At 38.7% G+C, this 22,081-nt stretch overlaps 1 protein-coding gene across 1 annotated transcript in view; it reads left to right on the forward strand.

Annotated features, from left to right (window-relative positions):
- Positions 1 to 21,739, forward strand: part of LOC103508411 (N-acylneuraminate cytidylyltransferase A) — a 29,928-nt gene extending 8,189 nt beyond the window's left edge. Inside the window, exons 2-7 of the mRNA XM_026823027.1 lie at positions 10,228 to 10,258; positions 16,021 to 16,145; positions 17,975 to 18,127; positions 19,742 to 19,891; positions 20,371 to 20,509; positions 21,543 to 21,739. Of these exons, the coding sequence (XP_026678828.1) occupies positions 10,228 to 10,258; positions 16,021 to 16,145; positions 17,975 to 18,127; positions 19,742 to 19,891; positions 20,371 to 20,509; positions 21,543 to 21,645 (701 nt within the window). The 3' untranslated portion in view covers positions 21,646 to 21,739. The remainder of the gene's footprint in view (positions 1 to 10,227; positions 10,259 to 16,020; positions 16,146 to 17,974; positions 18,128 to 19,741; positions 19,892 to 20,370; positions 20,510 to 21,542) is intronic.
- The last annotated feature ends 342 nt before the right edge of the window (positions 21,740 to 22,081 follow it).

The raw sequence follows: 22,081 nt of genomic DNA on the forward strand, positions 1-22,081 counted from the left end.
GGTGTTGAAATTATCAGAGGAAAGGATCATAGTGATTATTTCAACCTCGATCATTTCAACACCCCCGGTTGAAATAATCGAGGTTCTACTGTAATAAAAAATGATAATAATAATGATTAAAATAATAATATTCATAAAAAAAAAAATAAGAAAAAAAATGAGGGCACGCCATTAATGAGATATCAGCTAGCGGCTAAAGCACCTCGAATGCACCCGTTCCCGACGGGGCGATGGATCATTGAAGTTAATTAACGTTGTGCTTGTTTGATACCTATGTGGACGGGTGACGGGGCAGCACGCGCTGTTATGGATGACATTTCAGTAATGGGACAGCACGCGTTGTTATGGATGACACTTCAGTAATGGGTAATGGGGCAGCACGCGCTGTTATGGATGACATTTCAGTAATTGGGTGGAAGAGCTCAACTATAGGTACCTATGTGAGAATCCGACCATGTCATTAAAATCTATTATTTTTTTTTTTTTTTTCCAAAGAATGTAATTTTATTTTGTTCTTTACAATGACATCAACTAACATTACAATTTAATAAGAATATAACTATTATGACATTGTGAATTGTATTTTAATAAATATACCCCAACGTTATGGACTTTCATCAGATGACAGTATGGTCGGGCCCTAAAGAAGAAGAAGAAGAAGAAGAAGAAGAAGAAAAAAATTCTGCAATTCTGCAAAATATATCTGCCTTTTTGGTTCTCCTTATCAAGTTTAAAAAAAACACCCATACAGAAAAATAACTAAATAAAGTAAATAGGTATTATTTTATTTATCAGAATTATAGTTATTTGATACGATACCTAAGTACATCATTTATTCAATGGTCAGACTGGTGTGGTAATAATCTTTGATTCCATAATCCGCCACTCCTTCGGGGGTTTTAGGAGGAAATAAAATGGGAGGAGAATAGAAACTCTTGGGGTGGGAAAAGAAGTGGGAAATTTGGGTGGGAGAAGGAGGGAATAAATTGGGTAGGAGGGGGTGTGGGAAATTGGGTAACACTTCAAATTTATGCGGGGTTCGACCACTCAAATGGGAGGAGAATAGAAACTCTTGGGGTGGGAAAAGAAGTGGGAAGTTTGGGTGGGAGAAGGAGGGAATAAATTGGGTAGGAGGGGGTGTGGGAAATTGGGTAACACTTCAAATTTATGCGGGGTTCGACCACTTATTGTTTATTCATGTATATATTTTGTGTACTTATCTACTATTTACTATACCTTTCCAATGATTTGTGTGAACTGCAAATAAAATATTAATTACTAAAATTTCACTCTCACGTGAATTATTAATTAGCAATTACTGAGCGTGTCATTGCTACGGAGTTCCATGTCGTTAGTGTGTTTTAATTGTTCTTCATTTGGGTGCCGAGTTTCCATTTTTATGACTTTCATGAGACCAGGTCGGAACCGAGACTAAGCATTAGGATCTAAGTACGTTTATTCGACCACTCGAATAGCACTCGAAAATTATCCCCTTTTTTGATAGTTTTTACCCTTTTTTATGATTATTCCTTTGGCCATTAAAACTTTCCAGAATGCACTTTTCTTCAATGGTACCTCTCTGGTGATTGCACCAAAGAAAGGACGGGTTTTCGGTTTGGTAATTGCACCAAATAGGTAATGGACAGGTTTGGGTGTGTCTAATCGTACTAAAAATGGTACACTTTTTTTTAGAATATCAGACGAGTAACAAGAAGAAGAAGAAGAAGAAGAAGAAGAAGAAGAAGAAGAAGAAGAAGAAGAAGAAGAAGAAGAAGAAGAAGAAGGATCTAAGTACGTTTACTTTCAAGAAATAATGTAGAATATACCCTGTTTATACTGCCAGATTGGGACTGAAAAGTCTCTTCACTCCATCAGTATAATGTGGGTGGAGACAGTTGTTTTAGCCTTTTCCCCCCAACAACATCGGAGTACAATACATCGTAAAGAAAACTCTTTGTTGACATTTCAGTATAAAGGTGTGTCCACACTTAGTCGACCGGCCGCGTCGATCGAGGAGGTATACATAAATCTATGTCTAGGCAGTGCGGAGGGTTCAGTCAACGTCGATCGGTGGCCGGTCATGTGTGGACACACCTTTAGAAGTAGTGCGACTTCAAAGGTGGTTCAGGAACATTAGTCCCAGACTTCCAGTCCTGATAAGGACTATTAAGTAATAGGCATAATCAGATTACCTGACAATCAAGATCCTATCTACCTTGAGAACAAAACAACGTATCAAGTACGACACATATGAAGGATGTGTTGACATCACCTCAATCCATAATAACTCTAATTATCCTGGAATTGGTCGCTGCAGGGGCAAAATAACCTGTGATACTATGCATGTCATACATCAAAAGAGATTCCATTGACATCACCTCAATCCATAATAGCTCTAATTATCCTGGAATTGGTCGCTGCAGGGGCAAAATAACCTGTGATACTATGCATGTCATACATCAAAAGAGATTCCCCTCGCGGCCAAAATCGTTGGCTCTTTTCCTGTAGCGAATTTCACTGTCAATGCAAAGAAAATAAAATAAAAAAAAGAAAATAGCTATTGAGATCATTGGTAATGAGTTCTCAAATTAAATTAGCACCTTGATTTCTGACCAAATGTGATCATGATCAGAAATCGCACTTTATCTGGTTGATTCGGCGCGGCAGCTTGAAATTACAGTTTTTCTAGTCATTCAACAATCGTTGGCTCTTTTCCTGTAGCGAATTTCACTGTCAATGCAAAGTAAATTAAAAAAAAAAAAAATAGCTATTGAGATCATTGGTAATGAGTTCTCAAATTAAATTAGCCTTGATTTCTAACCAAATGTGATCATGATCAGAAATCGCACTTTATCTGGTTGATTCGGCGCGGCAGCTTGAAATTACAGTTTTTCTAGTCATTCAACATACAACCATACTTGGCTCTTTCCGCCACCTTTTAAGAATTCACGGAAATTTTCTTTGCTTCATCCGAGTCTTTTCCACGGAAATTTCGAGTCTTTTTGCCTTGCCTTCGATCATATTCACCAGTAGTCAGGTAGGCACCTTACTACAACTGTCACTTGTGTCGCAGTACTTGCATGAATGGATCAATGGATTACGAGTACCTATTTATTTATTTAACCAACTATCTTTTTATACCTACCTATGCTATGTAGAGTAATGATTTCAAATCAACTTGCGCCATTGTTCACTAATCAAATTAATCAATGAAAACTTGTCGCTTTCATGTACCTATGCTATGTAGAGTAATGATTTCAAATCAACTTGCGCCATTGTTCACTAATCAAATTAATCAATGAAAACTTGTCGCTTTCATGATGGCAATTTTTCTGTTGACAAATTCAAGTTACAAAACCTTGGCAGTGACGTAGTGGTCTAGTGATTAACGTGGTAGATTTCGGATCTGGAGGGCAGTGGTTCGAGCCCAAAGTTTGCCAGTATATTCAATGGCCATTTGTGTATTGTGACACAGCCTTTATAAGTTTATACCCAACAAAATTAAAATTCTTATCTCCTGAATTCAAATGACAAGTTTAGTTCCTTAGCAAGAACCCATCCCTATAGGCGTAGCCTGATAGCTGCTTAAAAAGCCCAAAACGGACCTTCTGTTGTGTTCTTCTGAACATGATACAACTAAATGTCCATTCTAAATCTACTGTGGTATTAACTATTACCTCTATGTTCTCAGTGCTAATGTCTCACTCAGTGGTATCCAAAATTCGCTCCGTCCTTAGTGGATAGAGGTAAGGTATTAATATAGCTATAAACTACAAGTATATCTGCAAGTAGGTATCCTTGGTGAGGAATTCAGGTGGACTAGATCGAGCGGTGACCAAACTAGGTGACCCGTCCCCTAATTGCCATCAGCATTCCGACAGCCTGATTAAAAAGCCCAAAACGGACCTCCTGTTGTGTTCTTCTGAACATGATACAATTGATACAACTAAATGTCCATGCTAAATCTACTGTGGTATTAACTATTACCTCTATGTTCTCAGTGCTAATGTCTCACTCAGTGGTATCCAAAATTCGCTCCGTCGTTAGACCATTTGAGGAGGTCTTGAAGAAAGGGCAATTTTAGAAAACAGTAAGTACACAAGAAAACGGTCTAGTCTAGATATTATGAGTATAGGCACATACGAGTATCTTTCAAAGAATAAATCAATAGCTATCAATCTATCATCAAGTCTTCAGAATCTTTGATCAGACATCACTTCTAATACAAATTTTATATTAGAATTAGAAGATAATTATTGTAAGCATTTAGATATATGTATTGGAAGCACCGCCCACAGGTACAAGTACCTACTGCCTAACCAAATATATCGAGAGTACTACCCAATTGGTAGTAAAATAAATCACTTTTGCTGATTTAAAGAGGGAACCCCATACCCTACGGGCCGATTTAGATATTGAATCTACCTCTAGATATTACAAGTAGGCACATACGAGTATCAAAGAATAAATCAATAGCCATCAATCTATCATCAAGTCTTCAAAATCTTTGATCAGACATATCACTTCTAATACAAATTTTATATTAGTATTAGAAGATAATTATTGCAAGCATGCAGATATATTGGAAGCACCGCCCACAGGTACAAGTGCCTACTGCCTAACCAAATATATCGAGAGTGGTACCCAATTGGTAGTAAAATAAATCACTTTTGCTGATTTAAAGAGGGAACCCCATACCCTACGGGCCGATTTAGATATTGAATCTACCATCTGACCCCATTTCAAACTGGCTAGCCCGCATATCATCATTTGGTCATGCCTGGTTTCTGGTTTTACTGTCACTTAATTGCTGGTAACTATCAGCTGATGGCCATCAAGCGTGCTGGGAGGCGCGCGAACGTCAAGAGTTCGAAGCGACTCGCGACGGCCGGGATACATTAACATGGAATAGAGCTTTTTTGGCATTTTCTTGGCAATTTGAGTTTTTTGGCATTTTCTTGGGAGTTAAGTCTTAAGGAAGCTCTTCTACACAACAACTGATCTTTTCTTGTACTGTGAACCTTCAAGATATTTCACAAGGGAGGTGTTTGAATGTCCTTGAACTTTGTGAGTTACTTAAGTCCCTATGAGGATATTTATTTCCATAGTCACAGTCTAAATCCAGATTGGTAAGAGTGGGGTTGATTGAAAACTCATAGAAGTCCTCCTTCATTTGCTATTTTTAAGCTCATAGAGGACCCCCTTCATTTGAAAATTTTCTTTATATTGCAACTCTTTCTTTTTTCCCCCCATATAGCCTCAACTCATAGAGGACGGGTGCACGAGTATCTTATTACGTTGATACCTACGTTTTTCAGTTGGAATTGACCAAAGGATTATTCCGCTCAGAGTGTTCTTCAAAGCATATGGTATTATGGTAAAAGTAAAAAGTCGAGAATCAAACTGACCAAGGGCAGTCACCGTACCATTAAACTTGGATAGAATTAAGTTTTGTAGAGGACGGGTGCACGAGTATCTTATTACGTTGATACCTAGGTTTTTCAGTTGGAATTGACCAAAGGATTATTCCGCTCAGAGTGTTCTTCAAAGCGTATGGTATTATGGTAAAAGTAAAAAGTCGAGAATCAAACTGACCAAGGGCAGTCACCGTACCATTAAACTTGGATAGAATTAAGTTTTAAGCGTAGAGGACGGGTGCACGAGTATCTTATTACGTTGATATCTAGGTTTTTCAGTTGGAATTGACCAAAGGATTATTCCGCTCAGAGTGTTCTTCAAAGCGTATGGTATTATGGTAAAAGTAAAAAGTCGAGAATCAAACTGACCAAGGGCAGTCACCGTACCATTAAACTTGGATAGAATTAAGTTTTATTAATTAGTTACCTAGATACCTATAGATTTAATAGTCCATAAATTATGCCTCTTAAATCAGTTGATTAGTTTGGTACTCCTAGGAATTTTTATGGTATTTGATATCTAAACATTAGGTTTAGGTATCTAAATCAAGTTTTATTCCACCTCTCTAAACAAACACGATGGGAAAGTTAGAAGTTTAATCTATTAATTGTCTAACGAGGTGTGAACTGATTGGGTATTGGATATTTGTGAGACGTGCTCAAGGCGGGCCACTCACGCTCGGACTGTCTGACAGTAGAAGACCTAGGTTTTGTCAGACTGCAGCGCTGAATTGTGTGTGGCGAAAAACCTTCCGACTTCTAGGTCTCAGACGATCTGAAGACTAGAGTCGGGAGCTTTCTTCGCCAGACACGTTTCGGCGGTCTGGCAGACCGACCTAGGCCTGTCAGACAGTTGGGGCGTGAGTTGCCGGTCTAACTTTGTTAGTCAAACGGCTGGTCAAACAGAATTTTATAGAGGTACCGGAACTTCTACTACTTTCTCGATCAGTCTTGTTTTAATTGATGGTGATATTGGTGATTTCTGAGATTGAAATGATGTGTCTTGCCAGCAGCACATGTCATCTAAACAAGCTGGGCCCGTCCCTCCGGGAATTTTTTAGCCCGTAGTTTATTTGATCGTGATTAAAGAAAATCAGTACCTATGTACGAGTACCTACCTAATTTGTTTAATATTCACTTTATTATTATTCTTGATTTGATTTTTTTGATTTTACTTTCATGTAATGATTTAAAATCAAGACTAGAGCCCGTTCTCCCTTTATTCCCCAGTTAAGTCTCTAACCTCTAACTGATCCAAAGTGATTAAAGATTTTAATTTTCAGGCGATAGAAGACAATTTATGTCAAAAATAGACTTTGTGAGGTCAGTTAAGACTCTAACCTCTAACTGATCCAAAGTGATTAATCATTTTAATTTTCAGGCGATAGAAGACAATTTATGTCAAAAATAGACCTTTGACTTTGCAGCTTCTGGCAAAAAGGGGTCTCTTTAGTCCTACACGGACAGTCTCGGTAAAGTATCTGCATATGATTGTCTACAAGCAGAACTCAATAACAATACAGGATGGGTTGGGCAGATGCAATGATACCGAACAGTCGTGATGTGCATACAATGCTTTCTCTGAGAACCCTATCTATTCGCTTTGTGAGGAAATGTGGACCAACAATGACCTTTGACTTTGAAGCTTCTGGCAAAAAGGGGTCTCTTTAGTCCTACACGGACAGTCTCGGTAAAGTATCTGAATATGATTGTCTACAATCAGAACTCAAGAACAATACAGGATGGGTTGGGCAGATGCAATGATACCGAACAGTCGTGATGTGCATACAATGCTTTCTCTGAGAACCCTATCTATTCGGTATGGTTCACAGAACTGTTTGGTCTAAAGTCCATCGGTTGTACACTTGTGTTTTGTGTTCTTACAAGACTGATGTCAGTACAATGTCGTATTGTTGGGGCAGTTGGAAGCAAATTGTAATATTCTAAATCACCTGTCTAGTCTAGCAATGTGCCGATTGTTGTCATTCAACTCTTGCTACTATGTTTGTTAGGCGAACAAGATTCAAGATCTGAAACTGGCCCATTATCACTCATAATCACATAATGTTTCATAAACTGCAGCCATGTACATCACGTTCCACGTAAAGTATGTTGCACGTCCTTAAACTGAGCCAAGTTTTCAGAAATGGCACACGCGAATATTTTATGTTTGTTCCAAAGATAGGTAAGTTGTTTTATTTAAATTACATACATTAATTTTGATAGATTAATAAACAAAATAATATCCCTTGCTAAAGAAATAGCAAAGGTTGAGTGTGAAGGGTATCTCCGTAAGATATGTAGCCAAACCCAATGTCAGCCCAAAGCAATCACCCTAATTCTTACAAGACTGATGTCAGTATAATGTCGTATTGTTGGGGCAGTTGGAAGCAAATTGTAATATTCTAAATCACCTGTCTAGTCTAGCAATGTGCCGATTGTTGTCATTCAACTCTTGCTACTATGTTTGTTAGGCGAACAAGATTCAAGATCTGAAACTGGCCCATTATCACTCATAATCACATAATGTTTCATAAACTGCAGCCATGTACATCACGTTCCACGTAAAGTATGTTGCACGTCCTTAAACTGAGCCAAGTTTTCAGAAATGGCACACGCGAATATTTTATGTTTGTTCCAAAGATAGGTAAGTTGTTTTATTTAAATTACATACATTAATTTTGATAGATTAATAAACAAAATAATATCCCTTGCTAAAGAAATAGCAAAGGTTGAGTGTGAAGGGTATCTCCGTAAGATATGTAGCCAAACCCAATGTCAGCCCAAAGCAATCACCCTAATTAGGGCTGATTGAGAGGCTGACGAAAAACGCCGACCCCGCCTGTACACGAGAAAAAACAAGAACGGAGTCGAATTGGTAGATTTCCAAAGCATATCGTCATGTACGCTGCCTTTATAGTCGAATTAGAAATTAGAAACGAATCAAAATCAAGTCGTTTTGTCACACAGGCCCAATCCTTATCAGTCGGCTAGTTCCTACGATGACAATTACTAGCCCCATTGGTCAGCGTGAATGAACTGATAACACGACTATCTCATTCACATTTACTGATAACAAACACGGAAAAGCGCTCCGAACAGATAAGGGAAATTTGGACTGTCAGTGACACCACGCATTGTCCTGAGATTCTTGAGAAGTTCGGGGTAATGACCTTTCAACTAGACGAAACTAATTTTCAGATAAAATGAAATTCCTACTGGCATTTTCTAACCCTCCCTTCTCTGTTCAATTTCGGGACAATAAGACCTCCAATCCGTTTTATCAAAAATTTAAAGCCTCGTTAGTTTCGAAAGAAGGCATTTTGTAAGCGCTGGGTCTAGGGATCGATTCCCACCCAGGCAAAGTGTATCCCGAACAGATAAGGTTCATTCTCAGAAAGGCCTTCTCCAATCCTGCGCTTCTTCTCTCTTCGATTTCGGGAAACCAGTCCCGTCCATCAAACTTTGAAAATGTTTCTTTTCACCCGGTAAAAAAACTTTGAGTCCGTCTAATGACTCTAATGGCTATTGAGGTATCTGATTATCTAATTTGCTTGACCTACACTATGTTCAGATTGAGAGGGTTGATGACTAAATGTGTTCAATTTTCATTTGCATATGAAATTGCTTTAAAATAGTTTTTGAGGAGGATTTACCCTAGGAACTAGATGAGTGTAATGGTTTCCCTAGTTATACACGTTTTTGTTATTTTGTGAACTTGACCCCCGTTAATTTATTTCCTATGGTCACATAGGTTAAGCTACTTCCAGTAGGGCGGGTAACAGAATGGTCTCGAGAAACAGCGCATATTATACATAGTTATTCGAATGACAGAGGTATTCATGTATGTATTGTTTACAAAGCACAGGAAGAGAGGCAAAAACACTTGAACTTTTGCAACTCAAAAAACCTCTCTGTTCCCGCCTTCCCATTAGGGGGTTTCAATCCCAAATTCCCGACTTGTGTTTCTTGTTTCGGGATCGGGGATCGTATTAAATTAGACATTCATACCACTCATCTCATCCCTTTCAGACGAAAAACTAGAGAGTTAACCCTGCAACTATGCTGTAGTGAGAACTTACAAGTTCAAAGATAACATACAATTAGGTATTAAGGAGCGCGGTTGCGCTCCGCCCCGCCAAGTTAAGATTAGGTTTATCGTACATTGGAAACGTAGTCGCGCAACTTTCAGTAGCACTTAGTCGCCTGTAACACCAAACCTATGAAAATACCTAATAGGGATGAGGGATGAGTCTCTTTTTCATAGGTGTGTATCAACGGAGGTCTGTCTTATGGCCCCTAACCAAAGAGACAATTTGTGTACCTGGAATTAGACAATTTTTGGAGTTCCAAGCCACTAGGATGTGAGACAATGGTAACTTTTAGTGAGGAAGAAATTGGAGTTGTTTGAAGACAGTATCAACGCCGCGATGGGTTAATACTGAGAGAGAGAGAGATTGGGAAAGAGAGAGAGAGAGAGAGAGAGATTGGGAAAGAGAGAGAGAGAGAGAGAGAGAGAGAGAGAGAGAGAAAGAGAAAGAGAAAGATTGGGAAAGAGAGTTAGCACACTACTCTTGTAAAGTTCATTCAGAAGAGCTATTTGATTATAAAACAAGCTGGGCCCGTCCCTCCGGTAATTTTTTAGCCCGTAGTTAATTGGATCGTGGTTAAAGAAAATCAGTACCCATGTACCTAATTTGTTTAATATTCAGTTTATTATTATTATTATTATTATTATTATTATTATGAATCCCCCAAAAACCAGTTTTTTTACTTTTTTTCTTCTTCTTCTTCTTTTTGGTGTTCTGGACAAAATTTGCACCACCACTTTCGTGTTCCTGGTAAAAAGACCTTTAATTTGATATATACGTCGACCAGGTTTAGATAAGTCCTTCTATGGGGACAGAGTGACGACACCGAAGCGAATACAATAGTCCGTCCCTTATACCTTTTTTTATTACTATCGTAATAATAAAGGAAGGACGGGCTAAAACCGGCTCTCTACCTACCCTAACCACCTACCTGAGCTACTTCGCAATTTACCACACAAAAAAGTGCACGGGAAAGTACATAGGTACCTACTGGGTACATGGCGAGGTAGGTATTTCAAAACCTTTTGACTTTCAATTTGGTTGAGATACCTACGTAAGTGGTACGTACACAAGAGCATATTTACATTGGGCGTATAGGTACCAGGTACTTGTGTTAATCATTTTATCCTTCAACTTTGTCGAGTAGGGGAGTGGCAATTTGGATAACCTACGCAGAAAACATCAGAGTAGGTACAGGGTACAGACAGCCTTTGAGCCATTTCCAAATTTTTGAGCACTTGTTGATTAGTCGATTTCGCTGAAATCTTTCGAGGTTTCGAGCGTCTAAACTTCATACTAGCCAGCCTAGTTAGCTTAGTTGGTAGTGCGTCTGTCTTGTAAGCGCTAGGCCACGGGTTCGATTCCCGCCCGGGGCGGATTTTATCCTGCTGGGATAATGTTCGTTCTCGGAACGGCTGGCTTTCTCCTATCCTGTCTTCCTTCTCTCTTCGATTTCGGGACGATAAGACCATAGCAGTTACAGTTCCCTCTGTCAAACCTCTTAAAAAAAAAAAAACCTACGTCAATAGTTTGAAGAGACGCCCGGCATAAATCAACACGGAACAGAGTTTTGATGTTTTACTGATTTTTTTTTTTTTTTTTTTTTTTTTTTTTTTTTTTTATTTTATGTTAAAATTTTTTTTNNCCAGCCTAGTTAGCTTAGTTGGTAGTGCGTCTGCCTTGTAAGCGCTAGGCCGCGGGTTCGATTCCCGCCCGGGGCGGATTTTGTCCTGCTGGGATAATGTTCGTTCTCGGAACGGCTGGCTTTCTCCTATCCTGTCTTCCTTCTTTCTTCGATTTCGGGACGATAAGACCATAGCAGTTACAGCTCCCACTGTCAAACCTCTAAAAAAAAAAAAAATATATATATACCATGTCCATCAACACTTCAATTCAAAGTCTGTTATCACCAGATAATATCTGAGATGAGAGTTCGAGCCTCTCCTATTAAGTTGTGTCCAAACATAGTCGACCGCTTCGGTCGACGAGGTGTTGTTGAATCTATGTGGTCCAGGTAATGTATGGTTTCAGTCGACGTCAATCGACGGCCGTCGACTATGTGTAGACACAATCAGAGGTCAAAGTTTGGACTTGGACAAGCTTTTTAATTATTTAGGCATATTTTTATTCAAGCAGTAAGTACCCTTTGGGATCACACAGTAACACTTCACGGGGGTTTGAAATATGTTGACCAAACTTACCCCTGTACCGATGTATTAAATAAACATGTCCAAATAATTAATGTATAATATATCGTACCTCTATGTATGTCGAAATATGTATGTGTGTCGTACCTATGTAACTATGTATGTCCTACTATGTATGTCGTACCTATACCTGTGTATGTCCAAATACTTATGTATGTCGTATGTACCTGCTGCACTAGCTCCGACATACACAACATTATTTCGCTCAATTTGAGCACAAAATTTCACCACATTCCTCGGGTTCACGGGGGGGGGGGAACACGAAAATTCTAATAAATTTAAATGAAAAAGTCATAAATTAGCCCGGGGAACTAGAACGAAACTCGGGGAGCTGGGGGTAGGGTCATCATTTTTAACTTATACTCCCGGACTCCCGTGTATGTTACTTCATTCAGGATGGACTCGGAAAACTTCCGGGAAGAGCCGGGAAGTATTAGTTCCCTGTTTATCATAATCCCGTCGCTATTTCCGCGAAGGATCGAACGAAATTAGGGAGCCCTGATATTGTTTAGGGGTGTGGGTTTTAGATCCAAACTCTACTTATTTAATACTTATCTTTGGCTGGAGCCTCATCGACCATCTGCTATAATCCTTTCGACCAGAATTCTTCGTTCGAATCGACCATAATCCTTTGCCTCGTACGGTGTATGTATGTAACCAATTTACACCGTGATCTCCTCTAAACCTTTTACAATCTTGGTTCAAGACTTCCAGGTACGGTTGAAGAATATTACTACCAAGTTCCCAGTCTTGAGGCTAAAGAATTTTATGCCCTAGTTTACAGTCTCAAGACTCTCATGTCGACTTTATGTTCGTCAACTTTTAAGCCTTTTTGACATTTTTCAAGCTCCTACACTTACATACATATCTATACTCGTAAGTTTGCATTTAGCACAGAACATTTATTTCGCGGCCTTGAGTTAGAAACAGATCCAGAAGGATTATGAGTTTCTTACATCATGTAGTACAGAGGTCTTTCCCTGTCCGTGAGACAGGTTCTTTCTGTTTCCTTGAGACAGATGTACCTCGCATATTTATCTCACGGTTTTGAAAGGATTTTAAAGTAAGGACTACATGAAAATATTAATGGCTTGGACTTGAACCACCAGAAGGTCACGAATACCCAGAAGAAAATTCTTTGGATTCCCAGAAACAAGAAAATCTGTGCTCCTTCCATGCCCTAAGTGTTTGTATTAAATATCCCCTAATAGTTTACACTCTTTCACACATTTTTCAGGTGGTTTTGTGTAGGTACCTACTTGAAGATATTTTTGACAGGGCTCTTTGAAAAACCCGGGACACAACTTCGGCGACACACGGTACCCAGACGAACACTAAACCCGAAAGATATAGTATGCTCGTAAAACTAGGGATCTGCGGTATGCGAGGCGAACGAAAAGTATAAATACATATATGTTTTAAGCTTTCTGATGCCACACACTCTACACTCCCAGTGGCGGAGTTACGGGACAAAAAATGTAATAATAATAATAATAATGTAACAAACGAGCTAATCCCTTATGACGAGGCAAAAGTAGGATACCCGAAAACACCTTCCACAGGACACTGTAGGTAATAATTAAACTTTCAGACATTAGACAAAAGTTCCTTCAAAGAGAAATGGGGAAGCAGGGACTAAAGAACAAAATAGTGGAGTAAGCAAGGAGCAGAACCCTCTAGGTCTGAGACGAACGAAATTGTTTCTATTTATCCAAATTAAAGAATGGAAGGGGATAGGTTATTCTGGATATGCAATGCCCGGTAATAATTAAACTTTCAGACATTAGCCAAAAGTTCCTTCAAAAAGAAATGGGGAAGCAGGGACTAAAGAACAAGATAGTGGAGTGAGCAAGGAGCAGAGCCCTCTAGGTCTGAGACGAACGAAATTGTTTCTATTTATCCAAATTAAAGAATGGAAGGGGATAGGTTATTCTGGATATGCAATGCCCTTAAGATTATTCTCAATTGAAAGGGAGAGCATGGTGTTTACCCACAAAAGAAACAAAAATATCGACTGAAAAGTTTTAACCCTGCAAGAAGAACTTACTTTCCGTATCCGAAACAGTGTCATTATGGTGACCTAACCGTGCTAAGCCTAACCGTGCTAAGTGGACCACTCTCTCGTTAGCAAGAAGAACTGAAAAGACACGACTTGAGAACATTATAGGATCTTTAAAATTGCGTTCAGAAAAGCTAACAGTTCAAACCAAATTAACTAGGTAGGTAAATACTGTTGTACTTTAGAAAAGAGACAGCCATTTTGTGTAAGAAGAAGAAGAAGAAGAAGACCATAATCAAAGCCTAACCGTGCTAAGTGGACCGTTCTCTCGTTAGCAAGAAGAACTGAAAAGACACGACTTGAGAACATTATAGGATCTTTGAAATTACGTTCAGAAAAGCTAACAGTTCAAACCAAATAGAAGAAGAAGAAGAAAAAACAGTGGTTGGGTGGAAGAGCTCCTTTAGGAGAGCCTTGCCACTTAAAGTAAAGAAAAAACGTTCAAAACGATGAGTAAGGCCGAGTGCCACAAAGTTAGTTTGAACTCGGTTTACCTTAAACTCTCGGATTAAGCAATCTGAATATCTGATTGGTTAAATTTTAAAATTTTCAGCCAGTTAGATTGATTAAACCGAGATTTAAATTTAAACGGAGTTTAAACTCACTTGGTGACCCCGGGGGTAATTGCTGTACGATAAAATCTTGAAATCCCGCTGCCGGGAGGTGCACGAACGTCAAGAGTTCGAGGCGACGCGCGACGGCCGGGATACATTAACATGGAATAGAGCTTTTTTGGCATTTTCTTGGCAATTTGAGTTTTTTGGCATTTTCTTAAGAGTTAACCAATAACCATCAACTGGTGGGTAAAATACTACAGTGGACCATCAACTGATGGGTGAAATACTGCAGTTTAACAATCAACTAATAAAATACTTCAGTTATAACCATTACTTAACCGATGGGTGAAACATTGGAGGTAACTATCAGCTGATAAATGCATTGGGTTGAATCACGTTGTATGGTAGAGACTGCCCTAAGCGGGAGTTAACCAATAACCATCAACTGGTGGGTAAAATACTACAGTGGACCATCAACTAAAGGATAAAATACTTCAGTTATAACCATTAACCGATGGGTGAAACATTGGAGGTAACTATCAGCTGATAAATGCATTGGGTTGAATCACGTTGTATGGTAGAGACTGCCCTAAGCAGAAGTAAGTGAAATCAATTTTTCAGAGGAAAGCATTCAATCAAGTAGGTATTGTCATAAAAAGTTCGGTCCTTCCTAAAGGTGTGTCCACACAGAGTCAACGGCCGTCGGCTATGTGTGGACAGTGGACACACCTTTTCAGGCTAATGCTAGTTTTCCTAAAGGATAGAGTATCCTTAAAGGCACCAAGAAAAAAAAATCTGGAATTTAATTTACCTTTGAAGATCCCAACAGTTATTAATCCGTTTGTAATCCAATAGCGGTCAACATCTTCCACAAATAAAACATGATATTTCATTAAATCACTCCAATTAAAATGATACAATTTGTTATAAAAATAAATAAAGAATAATATAAAATTAAGATCGGCACAGGACTCAGACGATTGAAAATCTTAAAAAAAAAAAAAAAAAAAATCTTTTCAAATGCCAACTTTAATCTAAATGAGACTAACCGTTCGAGAATTTGTACAAACAAACTAAATGCAGAATGGTCCAGTAAAACTTGAAACACACATCAAATCAAATCTTCTTCTTCTTCTTCTTCTTCTTCTTCTTCTTCTTCTTCTTCTTCTTCTTCTTCTTCTTCTTCTTCTTCTTGGTAAATTTTTTTCATGTTATTACCAACTTTAATCAAAATGAGACTAATCACTAACCGTTCGAGAATTTGTACAAACAAACTAAATGCAGAACGGTCCAGTAAAACTTGAAACACACATCAAATCAAATCTTCTTCTTCTTTGTCTTTTCCCATGTTTCGACCCGGTCGGCGTTTTTCGTCAGCCTCTCAATCTGCCCTCGGGTAGTAGAGTAGGAATGTTTCGACCCGGTCGGCGTTTTTCGTCAGCCTCTCAATCTGCCCTCGGGTAGTAGAGTAGGATGATTGGTTTGCGCTGAAATTTGGCTTTGGCTACAAAAATTTTACGAGTGGGATGCCCGTCTCACTCATCCTTTGCTATGTCTTTAGCAAGGGAAATTTCAGGCTAGTATCCTCCCTGTTTGAAGTCCCCAAGCCAGACTAAGCTGGTTTACTCTTTGTTTAACGTCCCCCAGATATAGGTACTGAGAAACATCAACTATATATCTGTTCTTTAGTTTACAGATCACCGCTCTCATTCTGGCTCGCGGGGGAAGCAAGGGTATTCCGCTCAAAAACATGGCGCTCGTCAACAATCGCACTCTCATCTCCAGAACCATCAGCGTCCTGAGGGAATTTTCCAGTAAGTAACTTGAAGTGTACCAATCACCCCGTTTACAAATTTGCCCATCCTTCCCTACACCATCACGTCCCAACTTACTTTTGAACTTACCGTTGAAATTTTCACCCCCCTCTTTCCCTACATGGTAAGAAATAGCTTGGTATACTTTTTCTTAAAAAAGGGGCTTTAAGGAAGGATTTTCACAGTGAGCTCTTCCACCCAACCAAATGGCATTTGAGTGAGAGCTCATTATAAGCAATTAGCGAGAGTTATATCAACCGGCCCATCCTTCCCTACACCATCACGTCCCAACTTACTTTTGAACTTACCGTTGAAATTTTCACCCCCCCTCTTTCCCTACATGGATAAGAAATAGCTTGGTATACTTTTCACAAGGATTTTCACAGTGAGCTCTTCCACCCAACCAAATGGCATTTGAGTGAGAGCTCATTATAAGCAATTAGCGAGAGTTATATCAACCAAACAATGTACCTACTATATAATACACCATTCCATGTATTAGGTTTAGGTATAAGAATATTGTCCTTTTAGATTTATAAAGTCCACGCTTATCCGAATAACCAGATTGCATTGAAACATTTCGCCTAAAGAACTCTTTTTTTTTTTTTTTTCCTCATTAAATCTGGGGTAGGCAATCCATCATGTGCCTGCCTAGTAGACACAGAGGTAACTCTTAGCTCCTTATAAGTCCTCAAGTTGAATGGAATGTCAACTTTTTTTTTACTTTTGGCTTATGAGGAGCAACCCCTTTCACTACCAAGGTCATATCAGGCCTTGCCTTTTTTTTCCGCTGGAATTTCAAGTTTAATCCTTAAGAGGCTGCGCCCGTTATACATAGCTGACAAGTTAGTTACAACTAGCAAGTGTGGTTCGTCAGTCACCTATCCAGATACACGTCTTGCTCAACAGCGCTTAACTTCAGGGTTTTGGTTGAATTTCTGGGCAGAGATATTTTTTTACTTTCCTTATCCTATAGTAGCCCAGATAAAATAAAGGGAAACACTAAATGTCGGAAATTTTTAGGGAAAAGCTGAATTTTTCCCAGGTGATAGAACACGTTGAGATGTGTTTTCTCCTAAAAACCCTAATAATAAATAAATATATTTTTCACACTTGAAAATATTGATTATTTTTATGTAAAAAGACAGAAAAAATTATTTATTTCCGATTTTTTAAACAAGTAAATAAATAAATGAATATTCAGATTTTAAAGAAATAAATTAGATTTAATAAAACACAAATAAAAACGACACAATCCAACCACACAGGTACTAAAATTTTTGTAAACTGATTTTATCAACTGACAGAACTGACTTTGAATCTTTGAAATCAACTGAACTTTTGTTTATTTTTTTCCCTTTCGCCGAGATAACAACAATTTAGTAGTGGTGGCGTAGACGACAGAGTACCAATCTAACACTAGAACTCGACTCAGACTGAGAGCCAAGAGCCATTAAACTCTGCCAATAAGTCCGGATGATTCTAAGATCATCAGGGGGAATCGAACCTGTGGTATCTACGAGGTAGTTGGGCGACTCAATGAGTTCCAGAGTAACTTGTGTGACTTCAAAGAATGAATAGCAGCGGCTTCTACTACAGTAGTGGATGTGTAAAGAGCACCTAAAAACCCCTGGAAATCATCCTTGTGCTTCCTCAGATACAGCTACTTGAAGGTAGCTTTGCATGTTTTTTAACATATAGTTAAAGCCCCTAACGAAAAAAAAGTCATTTAACCCTTTGGTGACCGCTTTAAACTGTAGTTTACATCGATCACCAAAGGGCTGAAGTTTATATTCAGGAGTGGTTATAACTCTGTATTTTTCTTCCAGAGTTCCATAGTATTTGGGTGTCCACGGATCACGAAAGCATAGCGCGGGAGGCCCGGCTGAGTGGTGCCAGGGTGCATAGTAGATCTCTCGAGTCTGCCACAGACGAGGCCTCCTCACTCCTGGCCGTCAAAGAGTTCACCTACCATCATCCAGGTATGCATACGGGCCTACGACCTTTCAACCTTTCCTACGATAGATAGATAAATGGTTAAGGCATTTATTTTGTGCAATTTGGATTTTTTGTGTACGAAATTTCAGTAGGTATAACTTCTGATTGGGACGCTTTTTCCGAGTTTGAAAAAAAAACTGGGCCCTTTTCTCGGGTGAGATTTACAGTTTACTGAACCTCTAGAAGAACTTACTGCAAAGTTGGAAATCGATGATACCAAAATGATTCATCTTTCAAACATTTTTAATTTCGATGATACCAAAATGATTCATCATTTTATAAATTTTTAATTTTTTACTTCCTTCTAAACCTTCCCAAATTCCGAGTGAAATCAGAAGGTCAACTATTTATACCAATGGATAAGCGGATTCCTCTATCTTATTCAATTTCTTGCTGCTCAAGGATGTAAGACCATGGGATGAGTTTCCAAAAGTGAATCAGAAGATCGACTATTTATACCAATGGATAAGCGGATTCCTCTATCTTATTCAATTTCTTGCTGCTCAAGGATGTAAGACCATGGGATGAGTTTCCAAAAAGTCCTAAACAATGATATAAGGCAAATAGCTAAAGAAGATGACAAGTGACCTTAGGAATCGATAGTATAAAATATAATATGAATCATATCATTTAGTAATTTAATTTAAGAATAACCATTTCTCTCTGGTTTCTACTACACGCAACACATCCCTTAATCAGTCCATTTGGTAAATCCGAACTTTCCAAATCAATGGAGATTTTTTCAAACAAGGTCGATGATTTATCCTTTGGAAATTCCGAATCATACTGGGTATAAAATATAATATGAATCATATCATTTAGTAATTTAATTTAAGAATAACCATTTCTCTCTGGTTTCTACTAGACGCAACACATTCCTTAATCAGTTCATTTGGTAAATCCGAACTTTCCAAATCAATGGAGATTTTTTCAAACAAGGTCGATGATTTATCCTTTGGAAATTCCGAATCATACTGATGATTCAGATTGTGGCATCTTTGAGAAGAATGTCATTTAAAATGGTTTGGATTTCCAAATTTGATGCAACAATGGAGGAGTTGCAAATAGGTAAAAATTATAAATAAATGGTCCATTCCTACGTAAAAAGTTGTGAAAAATCCAAATTTGAGGTCAAAACTCCTATTAGCTTTACCAAAGGAAGAAGAATCTCACTATCAGGTAGACCTGACAGGTACGCCGGGCCTGTCAGTGTGTATGCTCATCAAGGATCAGGTAGACCTGACAGGCGGATCTTTTCAGCCGTACCTGTCGAATACTGATGATTCAGACTGTGCCATCTTTGAGAAGAATGTCATTTAAAATGGTTTGGATTTCCAAATTTGATGCAACAATTAACAAACCATTACTAGTATCACAAAAGTGGATAATCTTCTAAACTAATGTAGAATAACTATTAGCTTTATCAAAGGAAGGAGAATCGCAGTATCAGGTAGACCTGACAGGTACGCCGAGCCTGTCAGTGTGTATGCTCATCAGGGATCAGGTAGACCTGACAGGCGGATCTTTTCAGCCGTACCTGTCGGGTCCACCTCATAGTGAATGGCTGGCCTAACATCCCATGTTTTTTTTTTCCTCAGAAATTCCTGCCATCGCCCTCTTCCAATGCACGTCCCCATTTCTGACCTTGTTCTCCATAGAGCAAGCGTACTCCATGATGACCAATCTGGGATACGATTCTGTATTCTCCGTCACCAGAAGCTACAAGCTACGCTGGCAGTATAATCTAGGTGAGAATATGACTGAACGAAGCGAGATCTGATTTTGAACTAGATGACTTTTTTTATCGTCCCAAAAGCGAAGAGAGAGGACAGACAGGATGGGAGAGAGCCAGCCGTTCCAAGAACAAACCTTTAGAAAATTAGGAAACTTTATACAGTTTATTTACATTGTCTGTTTGGCGATAACCCTCAAACGAATGGTACGACTTTTATCTTTCATCACCATACCAAATGTCCCTGCATTTTTCTTTGTTCCGAAATTGTGGACAGAACTTATTTGGATTTAAATTGTCTTTAAAAGAAGACCTTATAAAATTTCAAAATATTTAAAAGATTCTATTAAATTACCTGTAACCCTGGCCCATATTAGATGTCACAGGGTTCCTTGGTAAATTAACAAATAAAGTTAATTCTCCCCCAGATATTCTTCTTCCAACTTTTTCCTTTTTTTCTGACATTATTATTATTTTATTTTGTTCTTCCCGCAGACTTTTCAGTGTCTCCACTAAACTTTGACCACGCTCATAGACCGAGGAGACAAGACTGGGAGGGGGAACTGGTAGAGAATGGCATGTTCTACTTCTTCCGGACCAGACTACTCAAGTCCCATGTACTCCAGGGAGGACAGTGAGTATTCTGGGACTTTTTTGTAGGATCTCCTCCCCCCCCTATTATTAAAGTATAGCGAAGCTTTGATTTTTCTAATAAGAAGACCACTGATACTAAAACCAATTCGTTGCGGAATATTAAGGAGCGCGGTAGCGCTCCGCCCCGCCAAGTCAAGAAAGTTTGATTTGATATAGCGCGGAACTAGCGCTTCCCACGACTTTATCTTTAGCCACAGGTCGCTCAATATTGAAGACAGCTTCCATTATTAATGATGAACAAAAGTGTCCGCGGGCCAGACCTCGAGAAATGTAGGGTTCGGCCTCTATTTTTTAACAACAAATCTTTGAAAAAGCTCAAAAAGAGTTCGCGATGCTCAGGCCTTTAGATTTCAGCCAAAGTCCCTCGAACTTGGCACAGAGATTTGATAAATTATGTGGATCAAATATATCCTTGGGCTTTGTTTCCAGAAGGTACGGTTTGGCCGTTATTCCGGACCAAAGTTCCGCTATTTAGGGCTATACAGGGAAAAAGCTTAAAAGGAACTAGCGCTTCTCACGATTTTACCTTTAGCCACAGGTCGCTCAAATTTTGCAGACAGCTTCCATATTCAATGCTGATCAAAAGTGTCCGCGACCCGGACCTCGAGAAATATACGGTTCGGCCGCTATTTAACGCCAAATCTTTGAAAAAGCTCAAAAAGTGTTCGTTCGCAATACTCAGGCCTTTAGATTACAGCCAAAGTCACTCGAACTTGGCACAGAGATCAGATAAATTATGTAGATTTTTTTCTGGCTTTAAGTGGCAGGGTTCTCCTGAGGGAGCTCTTCTACCCAACTACAAGTCTTCTCTTACACTGTCAGCCAGCCTTAAGAAACATTTCAATCATCCTTAAGCATCATGAGCACGTTGCCCTCTGGAAAGCTGTTAGACGAGGTTATTTCTTTTATAAAAATAATAATAATGAAAAAAAAAAAAAAAAAAAACGTTGCATCAAGGATTGAAGAGGTTTTACCTTATCTTTTAACTAACGTTTTCGTCTTTTACATTTCAGACTGGGTGTAGTGGAAATCCCTCAGAACCGAAGTCTCGAGATTGATTCCCCATTGGATCTCAGGATAGCTCAGGCCATTTCACCCCTACTTGATACCAGTTGAACCAACAAAGTCTAAATCGAATAAATAAAACAACTTCCCAGTCAATGTGAAGAAATAAGAAGAGTACAATAAGCCGATCAATGAACACAAGCTCCCCTACAGGAATTTTTTGCCCGGCAAGACTTCAAGGAACAGTATCTTTTTAAATATTTCATGGATAATTTATTTATTTGAATATACAAAGGAATTTTTCCAAGCTTCTAAGGAACACTATCTAATCTGTCTATTCGAAATTTTGCCTTCAGTTTTACATTCAAAAAGCTTTTGAATTTCCAGAAAAACCTGTTCGATCAAAGTGCATAGTGTGTCTTCTATTAAAGTAATTTGGTATCAAAGTTCTATGTGTGGCGCTTTGCTGTATAATTTGAAACTATTGTGTGAACTATTATTCTCAACTTTTACAACATCGAACATTTAAATCACCTCATGGAAGGAA

The sequence above is a fragment of the Diaphorina citri genome, unplaced genomic scaffold (assembly GCF_000475195.1).
Source record: "Diaphorina citri unplaced genomic scaffold, Diaci psyllid genome assembly version 1.1 scaffold397, whole genome shotgun sequence".
Taxonomy (NCBI): Eukaryota; Metazoa; Arthropoda; class Insecta; order Hemiptera; family Psyllidae; genus Diaphorina; species Diaphorina citri.